Here is a 22617-nt window from a genome sequence, read left to right as displayed (position 1 = left end):
CAGACGACAAGCATTGAGAGCTTTGATTTTGATCTCTGAAATTGCTAAAATTGTGTTATCAATTTCTTATCAACTTGTTTACATTTGCACATACGACTGCACAAAGAGCTGAATAATTCACTCCTTTTTTATTAAATAAGTAAACGAAGAAAGAAAAAAAACAATGTTGTCAAACACGTTAATCTGGCAAATAATTCATTCTTTTCTTTTTCTGACGGGTGCTTTGATACTTTGCCAATGAAGTTGCACGTCAAGGCAAGTATATTCGAGCTTCCATTCAAATTTCCTTTTGATCCTCCCGACTACAAAATCCCTGAGGCGGTAAAAGTTATTTTTAACGACTGAAATATGCTGAGGAGTTTTTTTAAATAACTTAATTCTCCTGCAGGTAGAATTAAGTTATTTTACAAATATATGCTTTAATAATTATATATGCAAATAATAATAGTATCCATAATAATAATATTTATGTTTGATTCTAATAATTGTATATGAAAATAATAATAATATTCATAAAGTCACATTTATTGGACCAATAAAAAAGAGTGATAAAAAATCTTAATTAACAGAATAACTACATCTCCTCATGATGAAAAAGTATTCTTTGTTTTGATTTAATTTACCTTTTAGAAGTGGGACCAAAGAACGCATCTCAAAATTGAATATATAATTCCCAAGAAACGTATGTAGAAAAAGAAAAAAAAAATAAATCAAGATTGATCCTTTAAACAGTTGGCGGAAATTTTTTTAGATTTGAACAGAAAAAAAAAAGACAGCTTTTTAAGGAACATTTTCGGAATATAAAAAATGTGGAGGATGATTCAGAAAACTTTTAAAATAAAATATTTTTTCGAACAATCACCTATATATATATATATATATATCAGCAATGCGAACCAGACAATATAACAGGACTCCCTAGTAGCTCAAACCCGATGTGGTTGTCAGAAATTTCAAGCCATCCAAGGAACAACAGGAAATCTAAAGAAATTCTCAGAACGAAAAAAGAAAGGGCCTAAATGGTACAATTTCAAGCCATCAACCCTCTCTCAATTCAGCTTTCGGAAATAAAACAAAATGGCCTAAATGGTACAATTTCCAGGTTCTTGTCCACCTAAGGTGAACACAAGCAATGATTCCTCCCAGTCCGTTGCCAAAGGAAGATGGAGGGCTTGTGTTCTACCACAGATGACACAAGAAGCCTGTGTTTCTTTCTAGTTATGCTTATGACCATTAAATCTTACAAAAATGATCATCATATAGTAACTAAGAAAAATACATGCCTACCTGAACTCAACAAAATTAAGTATTTATTCAGTGATACAATACACACACACACTCAGATGCATATTTCCTTATTTTTGGGAAAGAAGTGACTTACCTAAGCATCCTAATTTGGTCCTTAGATCTTTAATTGTCCATTGCCTTAAGCTGATCTGGAACCTAAGCATCCTAGTTTGCTACTTGGATCTTTAGTTGCCCAATGCTTTAGGCTAATCGGGAAAGCCACAAATGATATTGTTTTAATAACAGAAGTACATGTCACTCTACAATTATGTATGGGGCCGTTTCATACGCAATGAACAGTAAATCAGATGTAACGACTGAAGAACATAGGAGGTAGGCTCATAAAATTGTGGTGAAGTGTAGACCTGAAATTGGATGGTTCAAGCTAAACACAGATCGAGTTTTTAACCATCAAAGTTTGGATGGTGGAGCTGTTTTTTTAAATAGAAACTCTACTGCCATGTGTCTTAGCGCAGGTTTCGTATTTGTGGAGCAAAGCAATAGTCGGACTAACGAGATACTGGCAATCAAGAAAGGGTTGGAAGCTGCGCTGCACAGCAGCATTGAGTGCATCATTGTAGAAACTGTTGTGCTGCAAATCGCGTAAGCCCTCAATGGAGAGGAAACACCACCGTGGTGTATTGCAAATTATGTTAAAACTGTGAAGGAGATGCTGAAACCATTTAGGGATTGGAAAGTTTTACACATATTTAGAGAGGGTAATGGTAGTGCGCATTGGCTTGCGCAGTTTGCCATGTCCACCAAATGCTGTGATGTATGGTCTGATAATTGGCATCCTGAGTTCCATGACATTTTGAGCTCCAAGGAGCAGGCTATAGTTGTAATGGCACTGTTTCTGGGTCAATATAATTCCTTTCTTTCTTTTGGTAAAAAAAAAAAAAACAGGTGATGCTAATTTATTTTAGAAAATAAGCAATCAATAAAAGATAAAATGATTATGAAAATAATAATAATAAAGTAAAATGCAACTATTCAACCGATAAAAAAATAGTTAATATTTGTGACAGAAAAACAAGTTCCATAAGTCATCATCATAATAATCCTAAATAACAGAATAACGTGATTTTGTTTTCATATCGAATAGAAATCTCATGCCGATGCAATATAGTTTGCTTCATGCTTAAAGCAAGATCAAGCATACTATCCTGCCAAAATGGAATATATTGAAAAACACAAGTAAAATGAGGGGGAAAAAAATGAAGAATCTAGGATTTCCATGCCTCCCCTAATCAGGATTCGGCTCCGCCCATGGCGGGGGGCTCCTGTGACACGCCCCTGGATCCTTTTTAAACCAAGATCAATCATCGCACGAGTTATCGACTCCGAAGAAATACTTGGTTCTGACAATACCCGATGGGGATCCGTATGATGGAATCCTACCGCATCGACAGTGAAAGATGGACACGGCAACATGTAAAAGAAATACGAACCAAATAACCCTCCAAACCCATAAGCTTATCATGATGCAACAGTATTCTCGATCTCAAACCAAGTAGCTCAAATCCGATTTGGTTCTCAGAAATTTCATGCTTCGACACACGAGGACCAAACAAAACCATCGACTCGAGCAGGATTACCAGATAAATCGCCGTCCAAGAACAGGAAAATCTCAAGAAATTCTCAGAGAGGACAAAGAAAAGGAAATAAAACATCGAAGAAACGGAAGATGACTCACCGATCCCGTCCTAGAATCTTCAGGATGATCAACCACAGGCGCAATCGGAGACGCCTGTTTCTACCCACCATAGTGCCACCGCCTCCTAATCGCTTCCCTTGCTAAATACCAGAACTCATGTGGAAGACTCCAAGAAAAGCTCCGATTCCCGCCAAAGCGCCTCCGCACCGGCATATAAAGGGCATACGGAGTCACGTGTTCACCCGTGCGATTACCGCCCATGCGTCAGGTAAAGTAAAGCCCAAAAGTCCGAGAGCGGCAGCAAATCACCGAAAATTCTGCTCTTCTTACTCTCACACGAGGTGACCAGAACCTCAGACGTCGGTGGCGCTCCCACTCGACCAGGTCATCTGGACATTCGAGGTTAACTTACCGCTTGTCGTGGATTAAGCTGACCACCCGACTAACGCCTTGTTGTGAGAGAAGGCAACCGTTCCACATACGGGTCCCACATGGAATCATCCGTCGATTCCAACCACGGCACTGACGGCGCATGACGCCACATAGAGCGAGTGAGCATTCTCCAGCCGTTAATTTTATGATTCTCATCTTTGATCAAAATCCACGGCTAGATATAACTGTATTGCTACCTTCGATTTCCGCCCGTAAAAGACTTCGTTGTCTTTTCATATACATGTATATAAAAAAATAATATAGACAACAACCATTCTTTTGTTGTCTTTTCATATATATAGATGTATACCTCTGATTTCGTTGGCTTCTTATATATTTTTTTATTATGCTTGTAGTCATCACATAAAAATAAAAAAAGAACTATCATTGAAAACTTACTTTTGGAAGTAACTGAAATCCTACACAGTGGGGTGGGATTTCAGTTCAAAATTTTTGACCGACTAAAGATATATTTTATTTAAATAAATTATTATTTATTGTACGTATTGTACAATTATCTTATTAATATATTATTTTTTACATAGACCATTCTACGTGGTCTCTCAAAGGCCCATATGCACGGGCCCCCACCGCAACAGACCTGCGAGAGCGTAAATCACAGCCGATCCACATCACCCCTTTAATGTTTTCCGGGTCGGTCAACCCTGAATGCGGGGGGGGGGGTATCAGATGTGCAATCATGATCATTAAGGTCTCGCACCTCTTAGAGAGGAAAACTCGTGCGGAAGCTCGATGGGCTCTGCTCAGATCCATGCATGGTCTCCAAATAGAGAAGACGAGTCCAATAACTTCGAGTCAAACAAGAAACACATGTTAGCGAGGAAAACTTACCGGATCAGTCTTCGTCATCCTTCAACGAAAGAGTCTGTGCTTTTTGCTTCAGTGAAATGAGGCCTGCGGAGTAAGGAAAGGCCGCAACAATTCAGCACCGGAGAAAGGAGCACAACAACGCAATGAAACAGCAGCCATGATCGGAGAAGGGAGTCCCGGCCGAGTTGAATACCTCCATAGCATGTTCATTCGGACTTGGATCCTGCTTCGAGATGCACGCAGGAGACTTGATCGACTCCTTTGAGATTCGTTCGAGAACTTGTGGATGCCAGATCTTTAACTCAACATATTGGAGTGGAGGCAAACCTTTCAACATCAGATATCTACAATAACCATTAGATGATACAAAAATTACAAGTAAAAAACACATTCCCTGTCAAGGAGTATAAGCTAAAAAACTTGGAGAGGCAAATATAAAAATCTTCAAGTATAAATTCTTTAATTCCATTGTATATTTACCGTAATTGGGAATGTGTGAAAGTGATTGTATATTTACTGTTTGAAAGTACATATCATTTCTCATTCATTGCATATTTTTTCCCCTTATGTTTTGCTTTTTATTATTCATTGTTTAAGGATTCAGAATTCCCTTCGCAAATTTCCAGAATATTAAAAAAAACAAAATCTTTGGCATCTGTCTTCTGAGACTAATATTTGAAGGGATAAAAAATACTAAGGATTGCTTTTTTGTATGTGTGTCAGAGACAAAAGTGTTTGGGGAACAAACCAAGATAATGAAATTAAGTTACCAATTGGGAGCATTCTAATCTAATTCAGTGAGGAGCATGTATAATTTTCACATGGAAACTTACTGCATAAGGAGTAGTACTCTTTTGCCATCGTATTTCTATGAAAGAACTTGTTAAACCTGTGTCTCAAAAACTTACATGCACATTGATCACTGCAGCTGCAGCTACCATGGTGAATGAAGCATATAAAACCTGAAAGTTTAAATGGTATTAGGAACATGCAAAATTCATGTGGAAACTCAACAGCACAAGTTCAATGCTTTTGATAAGTGTCTGAACAATGATTGTATGTCTCACAACTTATTCACTTTTCTACAATATATACAGAAAAAGAAGAATCAAAGTAATCAGAGACACAAAGCATAGAGTGGCAAAACTCTCAAGATAATGAAAATGGACATGATAGCAAGAAATATCAAACACACAAGCTCGTGGTTAGCCAAATTGTTCCAAGGTTTTCTTTTCTGTCAAAGTCAAGTTGTTGCATGTGACCTTCAACGTATCCTTTCTCTTGCTAATCAAAAGACTAATTTCCATCAACCTCAGACGAACCACGTATATTAAGATACCTGGTTCTCTAGCAAATCTAGACTGTTACAAGTAAGATGCTTATGTCAACTTTTTTTTTTGTTATGAACCTGTCTTATGGGATTTCACCAATATTCAACCTAGTAAGTTTCCATAAATATACCCCTGGTTTATGAATTTTTTTATTGTCTCTTCCATACTAAGTCTAATCAACATATCATATCCGTAAAATGATTCATTATGATTTTGCATTTTTCTAAGTTTCTCTGCATTCAATCTCCTTTAGATGGTACTTGGAACAACATATTATCTTTTGGAGGCTATCGATTCGTTTGTAGGGTCAACATATTATCACACATGTGACAGAATACGACCATGATCATCTGTGCACATGCCTCAACAACCAAAATAGTGGTCCTCCTCTACTTTCGGCACCAAGGGAAAGACCATTCGATGAGGCCAAAGAATCTAGCTACCTGCAAACTCAATTCACACCCTCCTTGGTACCTGATCTCCTCCTTCAAATGATCATGAATCATGTCATGCATCTGCGCAAGCAATCAAGCTCTTGGTTATATAGGATAAAAGTTGACAGGATTTAAATCTACTATAATATATATATTTTGTTGTTTCCATCAACACAACTTCCCAAAACCCCAGGCTATAGAAAGATCAAATAGTCCTCGATCATGATGGATATTTTTTTTGGTCTACCAAAGCCTCTAGAAGCTAGCAATTAGACCATAGTTATGCCTAAAATCATCAGATTGTGGTGACAAAGTGTGTTATGATGGCTTGGTCCAACCTCAACCCCACCACCATCCCTAGTATGCAAGGGGACCAGACTCTTATGGGCAAGTAGTAAGAGAAGCCTGTGCTTAATGAGAATTTAAAGGCATAGAAGCCATGCATGCACCCAATGAATGAGAAGCTAAGATGGGGGGTAAAAGGGAATTGAATGGCTGGTTTGAGTTAGGCTATGCTTGAAGCTGCCAAAACAGCACCTTCACCTTGCCCTCTTGCATGTTGCCATGTGCCACCTTCTGACTGTTTCGGAGGCACGTGGGGCCAACACTTGGGACCACAACAGCAGCAAATGTAGGACCACCCACCCATACCAAGGGAGACAAAAGACTCAAGTGTGTTAGTGTTGCCTTAAATGCCTAACAATTACAACCATTCATTTGCTTGATGGTTCACATGTTGTGGTATTCCAGTGTGCATTGGTTGTCAAACTTATGACAAGGGACCACCTTTTTGGCTCACCTTTTGTATCTACTATGTCTTCATGTTTTGTTGACAAGGTCGATCTCAATCAGGTAACCTAACATCACACAATTGAGTTAATGCCTGTAGTGACACTAAATATATTTCAATAGATGATGCCACATATGACTCCTACATGAATTTATAAGAGACTTACTGCACCCATATCATATGCCAAACAATTTACGGTATCACCAGCAAAATGAAAGAATTCCTCTTTTTGATCTATATAAGGAAAATGACAAATATATATATATATATCAATTTTCCATGAATTTCCCATTTTTCACAATGAAGCATGGCGACCCATAAAGTTGGTAAGAACAAAGAAAGTGGTAAGAAAAAATGACATCATTTAAATTTTCTCTCCATGAACTGACTGATCAATGTAAAATAATCATGGAAACTAACTCATAATAAGGACTATCACAATGATAACATGTACTGTAAGTTCAAATAGAACCATGCACAACTGTCATTTGAGTTTAAACATATATGAATTTTTTGCTTTGATCGACAATGAGAATAAACTAATGGCCATTATGCTTTTCATATAGCAGTCATTAGCTTATTTCTGCTTTGTATACATAGTTATCTTTGTATACATATTTATATGTGTATAGGTACAAATACAAAATGGCTGCCATCATAGAAACAGCGGTTGTTACATTAAGCAATCATAAAAACTAAGAGCACCTGTTCTAATTGATATAAACTTCACTATTTTCTTATGTGGGTCAGCTGCTAAGAACTTTCAAAAAGCTAATGATCGCACTCTCACTACCAATACCAAAGAGACCAAAACAAGGATTCTTAACCTCATCAAACATGGAAAAGTATAAGAAATCCTAGAATGACTTCTATTATTTATAGCAATACATCAGGACATGTAACCTGCTCTGTTCTGTACGCCTCTGACCCAGGAAAGTGCCATGATGGTTCGCTAGTTTCACCTTAGCAGAGCCAAGACCTACAGATGTGAACCACACTCCAAAGAGCCAAGACCTACAGATGTGACCCACACTCCTTACATTTTAAGAATCCTGGAGAGAGTGAGAGAGATGGGAAGGAACTCCAATTCCAAGCATAGCAACAGGATCATGGTGGTGGAGGAGCCCATTTTACAACATCCTCAACTCTCTGGTGCCTACATCCGTAGTCTTGTCAAGCAGTTAAGGTCTTCAACAACCAAAGATCCCATGAAATCAAAGTCTAGAGATGGAGCAAGTGCAGGTAAATTTTCCCAACACTCTGCTAATGATAGCGAAAGTCTTGGTGAAACTCAACAACAACAATCACCACGTCCAATGAAACCATTGCTACCGAAGAAACAAGTGAGAAGAAGACTCCATACGAGTAAGCCTTATCAAGAAAGATTACTTAATATGGCAGAGGCTCGGAGAGAGATTGTAACTGCACTTAGACTTCATCAAGCTACCATGAAACAAGCAGAAGAGCAAGAACAACTGCAGCAACATGAGCGACAACAGAAAAATCAACCACCTTCTCCAACCCTGGAACTATCCCCAGCAGAGTTACAAGATCTAAAGCAGGAGCTGAATGATTGTAGGAGCAACTCTAGAAGGTATCCACCTAACAACACCTTTCCTAACTATGCTGAGAGCACCAATTTGTCACCCCTTGCTTATTCTTATTTCTCTTGGATTTATCAACCAATTACACCACTGTCTGTCTCCGATAACCTCAACATCCCTTTCCCTGACCAATCATTAGGCTTAAATCTCAACTTTCAAAACTTCAACAACAATGACAATTTGTTTTGCAACAACCTCGACATGAAATCACCCATCCAGCCATCATCACTACCAACTCTGTCTCGTTCAAATTATCTTACCAGTATCATGTCAAACACCAAAGTACCATTTATCTCTAAGGCATACTGTCAGGTCTCTGGGGTTGCATTGGACCCAACGTCAGCATCATTGCATCCAAGGATGGATGATGATGAGATCGCAGAGATCCGTTCGATCGGAGAACAACATAACATGGAGTGGAATGACACGATGAATTTGATGACATCAGCATGGTGGAGTATGTTCCTCAAAAACATGGAGGGTGACCTATGTGAGAGCGAAGAAGTAGCTGACGAGGGGTTTCATATGTTTGATGAGGTTTTTAATTTGCCATATTGGTTGCATAGTGAAGGGGATGCTCCGCAGTCTTGCCTCTTCCAACAACATATGAATAGCTACTACAATGAAGAGGACTACTTGTATGATGCTGCCTTGCCATGGTAATAGAAAATTTTCAACTTGGAGATTTATAATTTTATATACATAATTTCTTAGGCCTTTATTGATTGCAGTTTAGTATATCAGTACCGTCGTTTTTACATTGTTTGGTTGTCCTTGAATGTTAAGATCTTGCTAATTTTGCTAAACATTAAATTCTCAACAGCATGCTTTTTGTTAAGACACAAAGTTTCAGCTTTTTGTTAGGATTCAGGATTCAGCATTCAGCGAGACTTATCATTTTTAATAAAGAATAATTCATCATAAATATAATATTCTTCTCTTCCATCTTTTGTATTCCAATAAAAAGCATGCCAAAATGTAATGGCGAAAGGGAAAATTAAATACTTTGACTTGTCAGGTAGTTCATTGCAAGCAAATGATCAAAAGAAAGGCTAGACACATGTTGGAATGCCCAGATGTAGATCCAACTGACCACTTGTAAGTTATTGAGAGCAGCAGAAAATAAGAGAATTCAATTAATGAGATAGATCACCAAAATATTGCAGTCACCCAATCAAAGGAAAAAATTTCAGTCGAGATTACCCATACCTTTTTCCCATGGATCAGAACTCAAAGCCTTAAGAATGCATTGAGACTGATGAGTCACTCGAGACTTGCTGCTTTGCTTAGCTCCATGGATTACTAAGATTGAGATTGAGATTCAGGTGGTCAATAGGAAAGCTATTGACCTAAGAATTTATCCAATAAAAGTTGCTAAGACTTAAGATTAAATAAGTTCCAGACAGATTCATTCAGTTGCCAAGTTTATGAGGCTCTTAACAATACCACAAGCAATTGTATACAATTCAAATAATCTAGAAATTTTGAATACTTCAACAAAGTTTTTTTTCATTCAAAAACAAACGTTGACTTCATTGCCTACCAGAATGTGCATTTTTGACGTCATAAAATATGCAATATTTAAATGATCAATAAACATTAGGAGAAGCACAAGTAATAATAGGACGGTCTTCTAGATAATTATGAAGTTTAGAAATTAATGAATTTCTACCTAATAATTCTTGTTCTCTCTTCCCTAGAGGTCGTAGAAATAATGAGAGAGAGTCCTTGGATCATGATGATGATGTTAGATGCTTTTGAAATTTAGGTTCCATTTCAATTCTCTCCCAAGCAATCTTTCCTCGAAAGGCATCCTAATATAGAGTTCTTTGATTCATTTCTAGTAGGAAGACCTTTTTTAAATCTGATAAGATATTTGAGTAACTCATGCTGAGTCAAACTTTTCTACCCTCTTCAAGTCTCCAGTATGAACTCTACTCTCATGGGAGCCTTTCTGCACTAAACAGCATACAGAAGAACAAAAGTAAACATTTTAAGGTCTTGTTTCAGAATCATGGCGTCATTTGCCCACTGAAGTATCTCCCAAGTCTAGTATATTCATGGGTCTCTTTTTCTTCATGGCTGTGTTTTGTAAAACAAATAACTAATTTAATAATCTAGCAATGCTAGATCCGCAAGTTCTGTTCATGATCCCAAACTACATAAAGACCTGCAGAAAAGGTCACGAAACTGACCAAAAAACCCATTACTACCACAAACTCTTTTGATTTCCCACTTCTCTTCCTTTGGAGCTTTTCAAAAGGCATCTTACATCATATTTGAGACAAAAAAATGCTCCACAACTCTCTCTCTCTCTCTCTTATGAACAGACATGAATAAGAATCCTTTAAATCTGCAGCAAATTTCAGAGGTCGCGACAGCAGATAAGATTATGAGAGGCATTACAGTTGCAAGGAGTAATTCTGCTCCTCCTAAACATCAACAACAAGCTAACCTAAGCTCTTGCAATTTTCTAGACCATCATCACCTGAAACTATTTCATTGTTCAGACTAAAATCACCACGACCGAGTTGCCAGGAATTATGGGTAACACCACTACTTCCCAAGAATCATGGATAGACCATATGACTTTGAACAGGATTATTAGTTCATACATTTGTCTCCCTCTTCTCCTGTGTAATTAGCCTTTCCGCAGATGAGTGAGTGTTAAAAAGTATACTATGCAAGCCAAACAATCATACGCATGTATCGATTCATACAATTCAATATTTTTCCAAATATTGTATCCAAAATAATTTCTGTGCATTCACATACCATATTTTAACAATAGCAGAATTTGCATCTATATGCCTACTGGCAATATGTCCAGATGTCGTGTCTCAAAATAACTACAAAAAAAACAAAAATAGAGTGCTTGAGGTACTCTTTTAATGGAAAAGTATTCATTAATTAACCAGATGCTTCACATCAACTAATACAGTCAAAAGATCAAACACGTTGTAAGCACATCAGCAATACAAAATCGAAAGTGTGTTATTGCTAGGCCGTCGTCATTTTTAATATCTAATGATGCTACTGAAATGCTATTGCTACAACAAAACATGATGGGCAACAGCGAGATCTAAAAGCATCGAACACGGAATGTTGCATTTCAAAGGAAAGCAACTCAGAACATAACACAATAAACAGTTGGGTAAATGGAAAACCTAAGATGGTTGGGACGAGCTCACTTCTCCATAGACCTGTTCCCACCAATCCCTTCATCACCATTCCAGAAAGGAGGTGGCGCAGACAAATGAGGATCACCCACCAATCCCCTAAAAGGAACACTGCCTCTTGCAACTGCATCCCAATGCTCAATTTCATATCTTCCCCTTGCGTGAAGATGCCTGTAAGACAAACACGAAAAGTAACTCATTAAATGTAGTGGTACCAACTACTGAGCATTACAGATCAAAGCATGTGAATGCCATCAAACCCACATCTCTCTCTCTCTCTCACTGGATCATAATGATACGAAGGCCAGTCATCCCTGACAGTATTGATTGACCCTGAGGCGGCGATCACTGCCCAAGAATATGCCAAACCACTATATCTGCAAGCTATTAGTAGCCATTCATTATTTAGAATGATAGGTGGTCCAAATGATCTACAGCTGCAGTAAGAACAAAACCAAAAATACAAATAAATACAACAACTGGTCTTTGTTAAAAAGAAAAAAAAAAGGATTATTTAGCAAGAAATTTTTGTTAATTGTGTCACTTTGGTTGTCGATGTCTATTACTGATATTTTTGTTTTCCTTGAATGTTGAGTGAATTGTGTATATTTTGGGGGGATCAAGTTAGACCTTCCATGAGCTTGCAAGGTGCATCAGACTGTATCCCTAATGGTGGGCTCAGGCCCAATGTGATGAGCCATGAGAACATAATCTGCATGCATGTTTGCATACTCTACAATATTTCACACATCCGTACGCTGATTTATCTTCTTATAGATGAGTGATCGCACATTAGAAATAAAATTGTATATCGATTATATATAAATGTAAAGAGCACATATCGCTTGACATAGCTTTATTTCCACCTGACCAAATTAATATTGACTATTTCCTTGTTGATGGCACGTCATCGATCTATCGAAAGCTTATTCGCTCTTGTCTTCCTTGTAATCCTGGTTGTTGTACGCACTGAAAGCCTCAGAGACCCAGCTGCCCTTCCGCCATGGACTCCAGCCCATCTCCTCGCACATGTCGTCGCTGTGGTTGATGCTGTAGGTGGAGATGCAGTGGCGGCGGTAGAACCTGGTGGTCCGCTTCATCACCTCTATCTCCTCTCTGGTCTGCCGGAACATCGCCTCCACGCTCGGCAACTGGAAGTGCCCCTTGAGCAGCCTCCCCAGCCACTTGCACCGCAGCTCCGACGTGTGCAGGTTCGATACGCTCTCGATGTACCCCACGAACGCCATGTGTGGGATCAGCGGATGGATTGTGCCCCTGCCATGAACGAAACGACCAGACGTTTAGCTGAAGCAATCGATGGAGGGAAAGAGAAATCTTTTACCTACGTACCTATACAGCGGCATGACACCGGAGGAATCCACTATGAGTCCACGGTAAGGCTCGGGAAGCACTGATCTCAGCTTCTGCTTGCCGTCGAATCCCGTCGCGAGGAGCACGACATCAGCCTCCAACTTGGTGTCGTCGTCAAGAACCACACCACCTTCCCAGAAGCGCCACTGCGATGACCGCTTGAACATGATCCGCCCTTCGTCGGCCTCGGCGAAGAAGTTCTCCGGCAAGATGGCCATCTGACATGAGGCATAGTCTTCCACGAAAGGATGGTCTGGTTTCAGCCCGTACTTGTCCAGAGGAAGCTTCCATGTGAGATACGATTCAATAAACTTCGACACACCTCTCCTCTGTATAGATGTCAAAAGCGAGCGTTAACATAAACCTAACGTACTCTGTTCGTCGTAATCTTGATGGAATGCGTTGGATCAAGCAATTACCAACGGGGTTAAAAGGTGGGAGGCAAGAGATTTCATCAGTCCTTGATTCGGCCTTTCATGGAGGAACTGAGAAAACCTTGTGGAGAAGAAGAGGAAGAAGGGCAGGCCCCATATGGAGTAGGAGGGAACAGTCCAATGGAGGGTCCTTATCACCATGGTACATGGCTGGCCATCTTCCCCTGCAGAACACATTCATCAAACACAGGATACGAAGTCAACGACACGGGCATGCCAAGCTCTGAAGATGCGCAGGTAAACTAATAAATAAGTGGACTCTCGACCGGTATCAAGTGGCCAAGTCAACATCTTATTTAATCTGCTTGAGTTCTTCGCCTTCTTCTACAGTAGACAAAAGACGACGTCTAATCCTCTTTTCCTCGCGGGTTTGGCGGGTGGCATGGGAAGTCAACCAGTCAATGTTCGTTGCTCATGTCTGGACTTTGACCACAATCGGGACCGCTACTTTCGTCCACCAATGTGTAAAATGCATGCGAACCCAAGAAAGGCATCATGATCCAAGAACATAAAATGCCTTGAGAGAGAGAGAGAGAGAGAGAGAAAGAGGAAAGTTTGACCTTTCTTCCCCACACATGCATGTTACTCTTCTTTCTTTTCGTTTCTTTGTCTTGCTTCTCAGACTGGTTATGAGTTTGTAGTTTTCATGCTTTCATGAAATCTCGCTGGAAATTGTTCGAAAAGGGAAACACAATGGAGTGAAACGTTAAGAAGGTTACCTCGGTTGGCTTCAGCGCATTCGACTGCGAGGTCGATGGAGGATTTCTTGTAGCCGATGACGACGACCTTCTTCCCCTTCATCAGTTCCTTGGTGGCGTCTTCGTCGAGTTTGCAGTAGTCCAGCGAGTGCATCACCTTGCCTCGGAAGATCTCTGCTCCCTTCCCGGGGGGAAACTTGGGCATGTTTGGGATGTCACCGTACTTTCCGAAGCACATCACGATGAACTCGAACTTGTACCACTAAAACATATCGAAGGAAATCGCTCTTGGTGTCTCAGGAACGATGTACGTAGAAGCGCGATATTTAAAGCAGTATGGGCACCTGAACGGTGGCGGAGTGGCCGGTCACCACGCCGACCTCCCACGCCGGCTGGTCGGGGATGGTCCGTCCTTTGTCCCCCCAGAGCTCGGTGAACCAGGTCTCACGGTCGTCGCCGATGGAGCGGATCTCCACCGCCTTGGTCTGGAGTTTGATGAACCTCCACAGGTCGAAGTGGGTGGCGTAGCCGTGGAGGTACTCTAATATCTCGATGTGGGTGGGGAACGTGGCGTCGTTCCGGTCGCTCCACTGGTAGTCGGAGAACTCGTAGTCCGGCCGCGGAGTCTGCAGCCTTGTGGAGCGGAAGGAGCAGTGCCTCCACACCCCTCCTATGGAGTCCGTGGCTTCGAAGAGGACTGGCTCGAGCCAGCGGAGCTCCTTCGCTGCCGCAAGGCCACTGATGCCTCCCCCTATGATCGCCACCCTCGGCTTCCCACTCTTCTCCATCCCGTCTCTCTATGTCTCTCTCTTAAGGAAATGGAATCGATATGAAGAGTGTAATGGAGTACGAGATCTCTCTCTCCCTCGCCCTCCTATATAAGCGATAAAGAGATGAAGGTGCTGAGTATGGAAGTCACAGCATGATGCGTATATATAAGGAGTTGTTCGGAAGTAGGCACGTGACATGCATGCAGCTAAGTGAAATCTGCCTTAGCAAAAATTGCTGATATTATATATATATATATATATATATAGAGAGAGAGAGAGAGAGAGAGAGAGAAATCTCATAAATGGCTGAATACAAGGGGAAATTGGCATGTTATTTCCATGAAATAGCATTGTTTCAAAGTAGGAAGAAGGTATGCATGATTGAAGCTGGTAGCGAAACTTAATACCCAGTGGGGTTGACCTCAAGACCTCTCAGTATAGTAGTAGTAAACCTGGGTTATATTTTGCTTGTGGCTTTAGGAATGTTGACTCCTAGTTTGAATTCCTGGGAGCATTCAAAGGTCTGGGAGGGCATCAAGAATGGACTTCTTGTATTGGTGCATCCATGAAAGGCCACTTCTTTAAGCTTCTTGGTGGACAAGACCAAGTTTCGGTAGGATTCGGTGGCTTATTCTAATGGCAAGAACTGAGGCTGCATGTATCAGAAAACTAGTATAATTCGAAGCACTAATTAATTCACTTCAGCAAGGGCCTAATTTTTCCTGTTCTCTCTCTCTCTCTCTCTCTCTCTCTCTCTCTCTCTCTCTCACACACACACACACACATTTCAGCTTTGTATGGTGATGATAGAATGAGAAACAACTTAGAAGTTGCCGTGGCATGTCAAAGAGATGAATGAAGGCAAACAGCTGCAGAAAAGAATGTAAAAGGTGGGGAAAATAAGAGTTCATCGGACAGGAAAGTTACATGGAGTTGCCAAATATGAGGAACATGATGGTTCTCCTAAACATAAAATGCTTCTAACCATTTGCTGTAAATTTCTTGTTGCATTTGATGTGATTTATGAGGTCTATCTTCTGGAATGCTTTTCCTTGTTCGTCCCACCAAAGCAATTTTCATGGTCTTGTTCCTCCTGGTAGTCAGTTCAAATGGCGTCCCGACTTTGAAGAACAAGAACACACAACTTGGAATCATGTTTTTTCCTTGATTCAAAGTAAGCGTAAAACAAGGGTTGGACCTTGCTCTTACTTTCCTAATACTAGATTTTGTCTCCTTTTTCTTGTCCACAAATTCTTCATTGCAGTAAACTCAGGGTGGGTTTCTTCTGCAGGGTGCGATGAAGGGAATAACCCACATGGAATTCTGCGAGGAACATGCGGCAAATCTCCATTGACCGATGTCACAGTTTCCTTATCCCTTCCTAGCCTCTGATTTGTTCGTCAAAATAAACTTCAGGACAAGCACAAATGATCTTGTTTTCATGGGTCAAACGATATTTCCTGCTATTATATATATATATATATATATATATATATATATATATATATATATATACAGTATGATAGCAGAAGAAAGAGAAGTTGCATTGAACTGATCAAAGCAATCACCTTGTAATGTGGCATGAGTCTGCAGTATCATCACTGATGCCATCTGCTTCAGGGAAGGTCAAGCCATAAAAAAATGATGATACTCGGCATCCCGGTCAGTACAAGCAAAGCAATGGTGATTTACTTGGAAAGCCATTGAATAAACATTCAAAACCCCATTCCTTGACTGTTGAATTATGTTCTCGTGGTAACTTGGACTGGAGCTGATGGAGATCAACTTGAGGTTGTGCCTGTTGTGCTTGGCAATTTCCAGCGCTCTCCCTGTCACATGTGCCATGCCGACTTCTGGGCTTAAAGAACACATGCGTTGAACTTTTGGTCAACTTGAAAGACTTGAATGAACCGAAGGTCAAACTGGCATTAAACGTATTCTGACCTGCACAACCAGATTCCAGCAACTTACACCGGCATTTAATCACTTGTGCCCTATCTCACGAAGGAACTGCTGTTCAAATGCTCCAAGTGCGGGTCATAGCAGCCAACATTAGCCGCCACAAAAGGCATTCGGCCTAAAAAGAAGAACTGGGTGGAAGGAAGATGGCAGGGGCTTCAGGTGTTTGGTCGGGAAGCATTGACATGGTGTCTAATCTTTTTGCATGGGGAAAAGAACACCACACCAGCAACAACAGGATGCAGTATGGACTCTCTCCATCAGCTGACAGCTACTTGAAAGAAAAAGGCATGAGGAGTTGGGCACTCACTAATCGATTACCATAGTCATTGCACCACAAAAGCAAAACTTGTGAACATGTACTGAGGACCGGCAGAAACAGTATCATTTTCACCTTTCAATTTCTCTATAAATTTCATCTAACATACTCCAAACAATTAATTATCTTCTTCTATATGTCACCACTGCAAGCTTGTGTGAGATGATGTCATGTGCCGTTTTCTCCATGTATTTATTGCCTCTCTCATATGCAAGCTGCTAACCTTGTATCACTTCATATCCAGCTCTCATTATTTATGTGCTCGCTGTGGCTGGGTCAAAGCGATTACATCAAACCTCCATGGCCATGTGCAGGAATAATAAGTTAGAAGCTCGAAGCCCGTGTTGAGCTGTTCTGGTTTCATTGGTAGGAGTTTGTATCGTAATCCATTGACCACCTGTTGGAGGGAGATGAAGCAGTGAGCTAATAAATAAATAAATCACATGAGAGCTTAGAAAGTTTGATGTGAACTCGGGCGATGATAGGCTGTTCCCGAGACTGGTGAACTAAACTAAGAGCACTTCAGTCAGAGACCAGCCTTGCACCTGAGAACTCGTCAAGACTATTTCCTCGTCCTGCACCTCAGAAACCTACATCTCTCTACTTCCTTCTTGCACTGTGTAGGTCGGTCAAAGGGCCCATAATTTGATTGCGAAGAGCCTGGCTTCGACCACTACCTCAACTGTTACCAGATCTCTGGTCCATCTTTCTCCAGGTTAGCAATGGCTCCCTATGGAAATGTGGTCGTTTCTTCAATATGAACATAAGAGGTATGCTGCAGGAACATGACTTGAAGGTTGGACAGTACATTGATGCCAATATCATTGCATCAAATATCCTCCCTGACAACAACAAAAAACTATAGTTGCTAAGTCCTTTAAAAAGACTTGGCCATGGTTTCAAATCAGTTGTTCACATTGCTGACCACAGACTGGTGGAGCAGGTCTTTTGGTTTTTGAGAGCATGACTGAAACTAAATTCCAAGGATTCAGCTCAATGCTTGGATTTTGTATGAATTTAAATTATGAAACTAAGGTCAAGTGCAGATCAATCAGCATTGAAATTCCAGGATTGAATTTACTACTACTATGACTGCAGAAACCATTTTTATTTTTTTCTAATCTTCCACATGAATAAATACTCACACATTCACTTTGTTGGATTTTGATTCCTAATTCAACTAGTATCAGATCTATCTAACATGGATGGCTTTTGTGCAACATCAGCGGGCCTATTATTATTAACTTTAATCATTTTGGGCCAATGATCCACACCTATCAAATCATTATATATATATATATATATACATATATATATATATGTATCTATATATATACATATATATACATATATATATATGTATGTATATATATATATATATATGTATAAATACATATATACATATATACATACATATATATATATACATATGTATATATATATGTATATATATGTATGTATGAAAATTCAAAACTTAGATTGTCTTATGATATGTTTGATCAAGCTCCAAAATAAAAAATAATGATAATAATAATTCTTTTTTGAAAAAAATCACATTGTAGCTTCAAAATTTTTCTTCAATATAAATAGTAAAATCTGTCATCTTATTTTTATATGAGAAGACCTGTTTTCAAGTAAGCAGCATAAAATTGGTGTTGATTTATCACATGATTAGCGCCGGTATGATATGTGAGTAATTATGCCAAAAAATGGGGCAACCAGAATCCCTAACCTAATTAGATGAACACTGTAGAAAGGCAGAACAGAAACCAATCAATCATCAACACAAATTTACCATGCAAGAACAGAAAAATGGCTACAAAATATCACAGCTGATTCAGACTTCAGTCAGCCAATAATACACTGTATCTGCTTGATAAAGTCCACCCGATCTTATCCATCAGGTTGGTGCATCTGTTAAGCTAGCAGGTCATTGCTAAGAAGAGTTTGGGCTGAGAGCAATCACCTGTTACATAGCAAAAGAGAAGGGGAAACATCATTTAAATTATGGCAAATACCCTGCACAGCAAAATACTTGGAAGAAACTTTAAAGCTTAAATGCTGTGGTTGATGGAAGTAATTCGTTTTGTACAAGCTGAAATGCACAGGAATACAAAAAAAAAAAAAAGGAGACAAAAATAAGACTGTTCTCTCCATAAAAACTACAACATCTAATGGAGAGAGAAATGAGTGGAAATCTTCGCAGCCTCAATCAACAGCAAACCACCAGTGGTCTTCTCTTCAGCTGCAACCTAAGATGAGGAAAGGAAAACACAAACTGTTCGGTAAGAGTGGATGGATTCTCCATATTTGCAAAAGCAGAAAAAAGAATAGAAAATGTAAAAGATTTGCAGCACCTGGAATTTCTTCATAAGCTGGAAATATGAAAGCCCTTGCTAAAAGCGAAGTGACGATCAGATTCATACTTGTTATTTAGTCGATTGGTACAACCAGCAGGCATCAAGACAGAGGATCTATGGACCCGACAAGGTGATCCTAGGTAAAAATCCAACATGAATGAATATAACAAAGTACAAGGAAGGCTAAAATAACCCCATCCTTCAAAGCTAAAGGCTGATAAAACTGGATTTCCCAACGTACGTTGCAGGTACTGCTAATATTCTAACGCTCACGACCTTGAAAGCGTTCAGGAAACATATAAATCCACCTGATCCTGATGCCACATCGAGGAGCCATGTGCCTCTCCTGGAATGCGCCATCTTACTGACACGAAGCTGCTTGTCCACAGACCTGCAGATCGATCTGCTGCCAATTGTTTGAGTCCTTTCTTCAGCACATCCATTATGATCAAAACCTTTCTCGGCTCCTGTTAGAGAAATTTGGAACACCGAGAACACAGCGTGTTGACATCGATCCTGTTCGATCTTTTCAGGCAAAGTGAGGGGAAAAAATTCCTCCTTTTCTCATGCAACGAGACGGGAGTTTCTTCGCGCGCGTCTTGATAATAGCAACTACACGAAGCAAATCACAGGTAGCCCGATCGACACCATGGAATAAATGCGAGCGTCAAAGATCAAGAATGCGTGAAGCAACAGAATTGTGTGGAAGCGAGTGTAGACCTCAAGTTAGCGGCTTACACCGACTGCCGAATTGCTCGTTAAATTGCGCCAACCTAACTCTTCCACGAGAGAGAGCGAGAGAGAGAGAGAGAGAGAGAGAGAGAGCATGTGGATCTTACCTTAGCAAAAGGGGAGAGAGGATTATCCACCAGGGGACAAAACACTCAGATTCTGCGCTTCTCCCACCTGAGACGAATGAGAAAGAACGGTGACAGGGTTCGCGGGGCAACTTTTGGATCTGCATCGTACCAGTGATGTCCAATTAGAAGTCAGCTGAATTGGCCCCCTAATCTTAACATACAGGAAACAGTCAACCAGCGTTCTCGTCCTAAACTAGTCGATCAGGACAGGGCTCGAATATTAAAGCTAAACAAGTCGATCAGGAAACAGTCAACCAGCGTTGTAAGTGCGGATTATGTATCTGATCGAAGAATCTACAACGTAAAGCAAATAGTCAACGACCATATCCAATTTGACACAAGTCAACCAGGACATGGCTCGCATAGTGAGGCTGGGGCGTCTACGAGTATAAGCGCGAAGAAAGCGCCTCGAGTACGAATTTACGGGGTGTTCGATGAACAGTGGCATTCGTTCTACTGATGGAAGTTCCAAAGAGGAGACGATCCATAGATATCGCCATCGTCGATGCCGCCCCCGGCGTCATACCAGAAACCATCGAACCATTCCCCACCGCTCGCTGTGGCGTCGTCGAAAACCGGCACTGATGATGACGGCTCGGCCGGCTGCCCCGACGGCGCCCCTAAACCAGAGCTTCCCGCACCAGGATCCGCCACTTGCTCGCCAGCTTCCTCTGCCTCCTCCCGCTGCGGCCCTTCGCGCGCGTGCCGCTCGGCCGCCTCACGTATCTCGTACCGGCTCAGCTTGTCGGCCGACGGTATGCTGGGTGGGTGGCTCGGGAAGTTGAACGCCGCGCCGGGGCCGCGCAGGCAGTACACGGCGGCGTCGTAGGCTCGCGCAGCCATCTCGGGCGTCGGGTAGGAGCCGAGCCACAGCCGCCGGCGGCTGTTGGGGAACCGCACCTCGGCTACCCATTTGCCCCACTTCCTCAATCGCACTCCCTTGTACCTCGCCGTCGTCGGCTGCGCCTCGTTCGTGCCGATTTCCTGGTTCTGCATGCCGTCCAAGGGGAACGTGCCGTCTTGGAGTCCTCCGTCACTTGGCGAGTACCGCAACGAATCGTTTGGCACATAGATCACTAGCGAGTATTTATAGGTGCGGAGGAGGAAGCTGCAGCAGAAGAGGAAGACGAAATGGACGGGGAGGTCGGCAGTTGTGGAAACTGGACCGAAGCCAAAGGAAATCCGTGGCGTTATTTTGCGGCGAGGTCAACGGGGACTATGGACGGTGAGGCAACGGCACCCGGGTTTGGAGACACCTGATGGGACTCGAGGCGTGGGATTGGCGAAGGGCCATCGCGTATTACCTGCACGCCTAGGTTGATGGTGGCGGGATACCGCTGCTTCGGAGGCCTTCGGCATCTGCACGGTGGGAGGAGTCGTCATCGATCGATTCGTCCCTTTCAAGAGCGTAGTTTTGGTTCACATTCACTGTATGAAAACGCAAGTAGTTGATGGAATTGGTGTTCTCTCTCTCTCTCTCTCTCTTGTCGTCAGATTTGATTCATCAAAGGCTGTTTGATTATGTTCTTGCAAGTTTAACTCAATCTAAATGCAAAGGCGAACTTAACATAAATGAAGAATGTGGAGCACTTTGGGTTTTTTAACGAAAGGTTTTCTTGGTTGCAACAATAAAAAACCAATCTCTCTGCCTATTCCAATCTTAATTTGGATTAATATATATATATATGATAGGGGTAAAAATGGCGATGTGACACGTCATGACAGCATCCCCCTGAGCGATACGATCCCCGAGGCTCGCCATACCCTGCAGCAGCTCGGCCTCCCACGCAGCCCCAGTGGCAATGTCAGACGCCACCGAAGATACAGTCCTGCCCTGCAAACGGGCACGTCAGGTAACACCCAAGCTCATCTATAAATACCCCCAAGTCCCAAACAAAATGAGACAAGGTGGAACACACTAGAAAGCACTTCTGCTTCTCTTCCTCCGAAACCCCCTCCACATCTTTCTCTAACTTGATCGTCGAAGGGGTCGGGTCGAGCACCCCGACTCGACCTGTGTGCAGGTGCGAAGACGGTGTCGCCTCTTCCCGGAGCTTCCTCTCGACCCGAACCGCCGACCTGCCGACCCGAACGACCGATCTCGAACCACGGTGCCTGGCCGCAGGGAGACCCCGAGGGACGTCCCCCGAGATCCCCGACATCTGGACCCTAGAACAGAGCCGCGTCGGCCCCGAGGCCACGACTTAAAAAGTTACTTATCGTAACAGATTGGCGCTAGAAGGAGGGCCCGAATGTCGAGGGATCCTTAGGTTGATCCTGACGACCTCCCCGCGACCCCTG

At 41.5% G+C, this 22617-nt stretch overlaps 3 protein-coding genes across 3 annotated transcripts; all 3 read right to left on the bottom strand.

The window, feature by feature from the left end:
* Positions 1 to 2178: 2178 nt before the first annotated feature.
* Positions 2179 to 11967, bottom strand: LOC108951981 (uncharacterized). Its single transcript, XM_065097224.1, has 6 exons — positions 11810 to 11967; positions 11558 to 11716; positions 9576 to 9668; positions 5116 to 5169; positions 4401 to 4534; positions 2179 to 4291 (listed from the first exon to the last, which is right to left on the bottom strand). Exons 2-6 carry the CDS (start codon positions 11691 to 11693, stop codon positions 4277 to 4279), a joined length of 432 nt encoding a protein of 143 aa, XP_064953296.1. The 5' UTR covers positions 11694 to 11716; positions 11810 to 11967; the 3' UTR covers positions 2179 to 4276.
* Positions 11968 to 12337: 370 nt separating this feature from the next.
* LOC103976827 (probable flavin-containing monooxygenase 1) lies at positions 12338 to 14927 on the bottom strand. Its single transcript, XM_009392153.3, has 5 exons — positions 14393 to 14927; positions 14070 to 14310; positions 13336 to 13514; positions 12896 to 13245; positions 12338 to 12820 (listed from the first exon to the last, which is right to left on the bottom strand). Exons 1-5 carry the CDS (start codon positions 14834 to 14836, stop codon positions 12472 to 12474), a joined length of 1563 nt encoding a protein of 520 aa, XP_009390428.2. The 5' UTR covers positions 14837 to 14927; the 3' UTR covers positions 12338 to 12471.
* A 5633-nt stretch (positions 14928 to 20560) lies between these two features.
* On the bottom strand, positions 20561 to 21605 carry LOC135605085 (ethylene-responsive transcription factor ERF017-like). Its single transcript, XM_065094776.1, has one exon. The coding sequence runs from the start codon at positions 21310 to 21312 to the stop codon at positions 20770 to 20772; it is 543 nt and encodes a 180-aa protein (XP_064950848.1). The 5' UTR covers positions 21313 to 21605; the 3' UTR covers positions 20561 to 20769.
* Between the last annotated feature and the right edge of the window lie 1012 nt (positions 21606 to 22617).

Source organism: Musa acuminata, chromosome BXJ2-2 (assembly GCF_036884655.1).
Source record: "Musa acuminata AAA Group cultivar baxijiao chromosome BXJ2-2, Cavendish_Baxijiao_AAA, whole genome shotgun sequence".
Lineage (NCBI taxonomy): Eukaryota > Viridiplantae > Streptophyta > Magnoliopsida > Zingiberales > Musaceae > Musa > Musa acuminata.
This window is presented reverse-complemented; position numbering and strand designations above follow the sequence as displayed.

What these genes read in the sequence shown, in the direction of transcription:
- LOC108951981 (XM_065097224.1), bottom strand. Translation starts at nt 11,693, where the DNA reads ATGAAATTGAGCATTGGGATGCAGTTGCAAGAGGCAGTGTTCCTTTTA. An exon ending in TTCTGATCCATGGGAAAAAG is followed by an intron (nt 5,170 to 9,575) that starts GTATGGGTAATC and finishes TTAAACTTTCAG; the next exon opens with GTTTTATATGCTTCATTCAC. An exon ending in CTGCAGTGATCAATGTGCAT is followed by an intron (nt 4,535 to 5,115) that starts GTAAGTTTTTGA and finishes TGATGTTGAAAG; the next exon opens with GTTTGCCTCCACTCCAATAT.
- LOC103976827 (XM_009392153.3), bottom strand. Translation starts at nt 14,836, where the DNA reads ATGGAGAAGAGTGGGAAGCCGAGGGTGGCGATCATAGGGGGAGGCATC. An exon ending in CCCACCTTTTAACCCCGTTG is followed by an intron (nt 13,246 to 13,335) that starts GTAATTGCTTGA and finishes ACATCTATACAG; the next exon opens with AGGAGAGGTGTGTCGAAGTT. An exon ending in GGTGTCATGCCGCTGTATAG is followed by an intron (nt 12,821 to 12,895) that starts GTACGTAGGTAA and finishes CGTTCATGGCAG; the next exon opens with GGGCACAATCCATCCGCTGA.
- LOC135605085 (XM_065094776.1), bottom strand. Translation starts at nt 21,312, where the DNA reads ATGCAGAACCAGGAAATCGGCACGAACGAGGCGCAGCCGACGACGGCG.